This window comes from Aotus nancymaae, unplaced genomic scaffold (genome assembly GCF_030222135.1).
Source record: "Aotus nancymaae isolate 86718 unplaced genomic scaffold, 86718_ANA_hifiasm-v0.15.2.pri h1tg000115l, whole genome shotgun sequence".
In the NCBI taxonomy this organism is placed as follows: domain Eukaryota; kingdom Metazoa; phylum Chordata; class Mammalia; order Primates; family Aotidae; genus Aotus; species Aotus nancymaae.
Genome location: NW_026988530.1, coordinates 11,393,234 through 11,398,368, shown reverse-complemented (window position 1 = coordinate 11,398,368; position 5,135 = coordinate 11,393,234). Strand labels below are relative to the sequence as shown.

The window sequence follows — 5,135 nt, the reverse complement described above, 5'->3', positions numbered from 1 at the left end:
ATTACAGGCATGCACCACCACACCTGGCTAATTTTGTATTTTTAGTAGAAACAGGGTTTCTCCATGTTGGTCAGGCTGGTCTTGAACTCCCGACCCCAGGTGACCCACTCGCCTCAGCCTTCCAAAGTGCTAGGATTACAGGCTGAGCCACCACGCCCTGCCCATGTTAGTTTTTAACATGAGTGTGCATGTAGTTGTTAGTATGTTCTTTATTATCTGTTTAGTGACTACAGGATCTGTGGTTATTGTAAGGTTTGTTCTCGCCGGGTTTAAAAAGGAAGAAACTGAGGCCAGCACGAAAAGATCCAATTGGAAGGACTTTATTAAGGCTCCCGGGTGAGGTTCTGCGGTCTGACAGGAGGGGCCAGAGAAGTCGCACGGACTCCTCTCAGACACGGGGTTTTATAGGGAGTGAAGGAGTTCGATTGGTTGTGGGAGAGCAAGACTGCTATTGGGTAAGTTACAAGCCTTTACCTAGGACTTGGCTTGTTGTTGGTTGAAATTGCTCGGCTGCTATTGGTTGTTAAGACTCGGCTGCTATTTACAAACTTTACTGATTGTACTAAAAAACAATTTTAAGCTGTGTGCAGTGGCTCATGCCTGTAATCCTAGCACTTTGGGAGGCCAAAGTGGGCAGAACACTTGAGGTCAGGAGTTTGAGACCAGCCTGGCCAACATGGTGAAGCCTCATGTTTACTAAAAATAGAAAACTTGGCCGGGCATTGTGGCGTGCCTGCGCATGTCTGTAGTCCCAGCTACTCAGGAGCCTGAGGCAGGAGAATGGCTTGAACCCAGAATGGGGAGGTTACAGTTAGCCGAGATTGCACCACTGCACTCCAGCATGGACATGGCAAGACTGTCTCAAAAAAAATCTTTTTTAATTGTATTGATTTTCTCTTTAAAGATTTTTTTTTTTTTTTCACCAAAGGCGTAGAGCGGCTTTATTAAAAGGCCCGCGCTGCAGAGTCAATATAAAAATACAAAAAGTCCCATCAGTTTAATAACAATAAAAAACCCCAAGTGGAAAACTGAGGGGAGCAGGGGAAGAGACCCCTGGGCCAGGAGCACGAGGAGCCCTGCTCATGGCCACAGGGTCCCCTGGTATTGCTGTTGCTATGAGGTTGGGGGCAGCGATTGTCCTGTGGGAGCCACCGTTTGCCTCGGTCGGGGACCCTCATTTCTTCTGGGGTGTGCTCAGCTTCTGCATGCCCCGGATCTTGTCCAGCAGGCCAGAGATGAAGGCCTCTGTAGGTCTGTAACAGTCAACCAGCAGCTCATTGACCCTGGCAGCCCGGGCATCGTCACTCTCCATGTCCAGGAGCTCATCCACGTCAATCTCCAGTTTTGGGATCTCCTCTTCCTGGCAGTCACAGAGGCGCCTGAGCTGCTCCAGGATCCACTGCTCTAGGTTGAGGTGCTTCCGTAGCTCCTTGCGATCATACTTGACTGTGACCTTCCCTTGGCGCCTCACTGGCCCCTCGTCGTCCGCGCCGCCCGGGCCTTCTCCTGCGGCCCTGGGGGGACTCTGAAAGTGGATGCGTGGTCCTGAGCCGCCACTGCCCGGCCCGGGGGCCGGGGCCACCAACGCCGCGCCCCCCGCGGTGCCGCTGTCCGCCTTGGCGGCCGCCTGGTCCACGTGCGTGCGTCCGGCCCCTCCCTGCGCTGCCGCCTCCGGGACACCCGCCGTCTGGCTCGGGTTAGCTCGCCCGCTCTGCTCCGAGCGGCTCCGCGGCGAGGGCGGCGGCGGGGGCGCCCGGGGGCAGCTGCAGCATGTGGAGCCCCCAGCCCTGGCCTGGCCGCGCCCAGCCCCCTCCCCGCCGATCTGCCCGCCCTTTGTCCCCCGCGGCCGCCCCTCTTTAAAGTTTTATTGATTTATTCTTCTATTATTTCCTGTCCTCTGCATGTTCTGATTTTATTTTGCTCTTTTTCTGGTTTCTTTATGTGAAAGTTTAAATGATTGATATGAGACTTTTCTTTTTTTCTAATATATGCATCTAGCGCTGATTATTTGCCTCTTCACAATGCTTTATCTGTGTCTTACCGCATTTTATGTTTTATTTTTATTTAGGTCTATATTCTTTTTAATTTTCCCCAAGATTTCCCTTTTTAACTCATGAGCTATTTAGAAGAATGCACTTCAATTTCCATATGTTCGAGGGATTTCTTTTCCTTATTTTTATATAATGAAAGCTTATACTCTGGACACATTAGGTTAAAATTCAATTACACTTGTTTGGTTACATTATATAGGCTGCTCAAGTATCATTGGAGCAGACTTTTCAGATATTAACTTTATGTAGTGGCTGTAAGTCGTTTGCACTTGTAGAGTGGCAAATGAAAAATACCCTGAAAATATGACCCTCAGGCCACTGGAGAAGCTCACAGAGACAGAAACAGTGGGAATTTTCTGAGTCCCCAGTGCTCATTGCTTTCTGGGCCAGCACGCAGGGATCCAACAAAGCCAGAGTTAGTGTTCAGAAAGGGATGTGGAATAGAAGCATGGGGAATGTCCTGATATCACCTAGCTGGTCCTAATGACCATGTGGGGTCCCATGGGATAAGCTGGTTTGTGCCGTTACTCTCTTAAAACTCTCCTTCTGCGTGTCAATGAGCGAATCTGTATTTGGACATGTTCACGTGAACTGATTGGAAGAGGCAAGATAAATTTATCATGACCCATCCCTTTAGGATTGGTTTTAGGAACTTATTGATCCTGTATTCACCTTGGGCGTTTGTCTGTCGTGTTTGCTGTCAGAGAATGTCTTTTCATCCCAAATACATTTCTACAGATCCATCCAATACAAGTCCGTAGTCATGATCTTTGGAATATATATTTCAAAGAACATTAGAAGGAAGGCCTATAGCATGAGAGGTAGAATTGGTCCTTCAGAGGACTGGGATGAAGAAATGAACTAGCATTAGGACAACCTTAATCTCAATGCATTTGCCTAACACAAGCTCAAAGGGCACAGTTGTGTGCACAGAGTATCCTTGATGACATCATAACTCAGAATTCAGTAAAACAGCTTATCAGGTCCCTCACAGGGGATGTGCTAGGGTGATGGCCACTCTTGAGAGTCTGTGCCCAGTGATGAAAAATAGTATGAAGGTTGTTTAAAAATGGAAAATAGAATAACCATACTATTCAACAATCCTACTTCTCAGTATATAACCTGAAGAATTAGAGGCAGGATCTCAAAAAGATATTTGCACGCCCATGTATATTGCAGTATTCTTCACAATAGCCAAGAGATAAAAGCAATCTAAATGACTTTGGTGGATGGAAGGATAAAATACGGCGTGTATATGTATGTGTATGTGTATATATATGTGTATGTGGATGTATACATACCATATTTTATATACATATTACACCATATATATATATATATATATATATATATATATATATAGTAGAAGATTAAGCTGCCTTTAGAATGAAGGAAACCATGTCACATGCTACAACATGGATGAACTCCAAGAATATTGTGCTAAGTGAAATAAGCCAATAACAAAAAGACAAATTTTTTTCGTATGAAGTATTTAAAGTAGTCAAAATCACAGTAGTGGCTGCTGAGTGGTGGTGATGGGATTAGTTTTAATATGTACAGAATTTTAGTTTTGGAAGATGAAAAATTTCTAAAGATCTAAATTTCTAAAGATTAAGAAGAATATCCTTAATGTGTTAAGTATATTCACAGTGATGTAAATGTACTTAACATTACTGCACTGTACACTTCAAATTGCTTTAAATGATTTTTTTCAAAAGCAGCAGCATAAGAATAAATCTTCATGACCTAGATGATTTCTTAAATATGACACCAAAAGCACAAGTAACAAAAGAACACATAGATAAATTGGACTTCATTCAAAGTAAAAAACTTCTGTGCTTCAAAGGGTACTATTCAGAAAGTAAATGACGGCTGGGCACAGTGGCTCAGGTCTGTAATCCCAGCACTTTGGGAGGCCAAGGTGGGGGAGGATTGTTTGAGCTCAGGAGCTCAAGACCATCCTGGGCAACATAGTGAGACCCTGCATCTATAAGAAAAAAAAAAGAAAGAAAGTACAACTCATGGAATGGGAGACTATTACTGCAAATTATATCCTGTAAAGAGTTTGTTTGTTTGTTTTTGGGGTGGCATCTTGCTTTGTTGCCCAGGCTGGAGTGTAGTGGCATGATCTGAGCTTCCTTCAACCTCCACCTCCTAGCTTCAAGTGATTCTCCTACCTCAGCCTCTGCAGTAGCTGGGATTACAGGCACACACCACCATGCCCAGCTAATTTTTGTATTTTTAGTAGAGGCGGGGTTTCACCACATTGGCCAGGCTGGTCTTGAACTCCTGACCTCAGGTGATCCACCCATCTTGGCCTCTCAAAGTGCTGGGATTACAGGGGTGAGCCACATCGCCTGGCCCCCCGAAAGGATTTTTATCAGGAATACATAGAGAATTCTTATAACTCAGTAACAACACACAAACCAGTTAAAAATGAGAAAATGTCGAGCACACATTGCTTCAAAGAAGATACACAAATGACCAATAAGCACATGAAAGAGGTTCAACGCCAGGGAAGCGCAAATGAAAACTACGATGAGACGTGACTTCAGAATCACTGGGACGACTTTATCAAAAAGAGAGATGATAAAGTTCGGCTGTAATGTGGAGAAAAACTGAGACCCTCACACAGCTAGTGGGTATATAAAATGGTATCTCTACTCTGGAAATAGTCTGGTACCTTCTGAAATTGTTAAACATAGAGTTTCCATGTGGTCCATGGCTTTCACTCCTAGGTATATAGCTATGAGAAATGAAAACCTACATCCCCCCAAAACATTGTACACAAATTTCTTAGAAGTATTATTCACAATAGCCAAAAAGTGAAAACAACCCAAGTGTTCATCACCTGATGTATAAATAAGTTTCAGGATATCCACCAATGGAATGTTATTCAGCCACAAAGATATTTGATGTGATGATAGATACTAAAAACGTGGGTGAACCTTGGAAATATTCAAAGTAAAATAAGACAGGTTGTGAAAGACATGTATTGTATGATTCCACTCATATGAAAGTCCAGAGTATGTAAAGGTATGTAGAAAGCAAATTCGTGGTTACGTAGGCCTAGGGTGTAGATGG

At 44.2% G+C, this 5,135-nt stretch overlaps 1 protein-coding gene across 1 annotated transcript; it reads right to left on the bottom strand.

The window, feature by feature from the left end:
• Positions 1–1,154: 1,154 nt before the first annotated feature.
• On the bottom strand, positions 1,155–4,774 carry LOC105724646 (protein phosphatase 1 regulatory subunit 14B-like). Its single transcript, XM_064370991.1, has 2 exons — positions 4,735–4,774; positions 1,155–1,854 (listed from the first exon to the last, which is right to left on the bottom strand). Exons 1-2 carry the CDS (start codon positions 4,772–4,774, stop codon positions 1,175–1,177), a joined length of 720 nt encoding a protein of 239 aa, XP_064227061.1. The 3' UTR covers positions 1,155–1,174.
• Between the last annotated feature and the right edge of the window lie 361 nt (positions 4,775–5,135).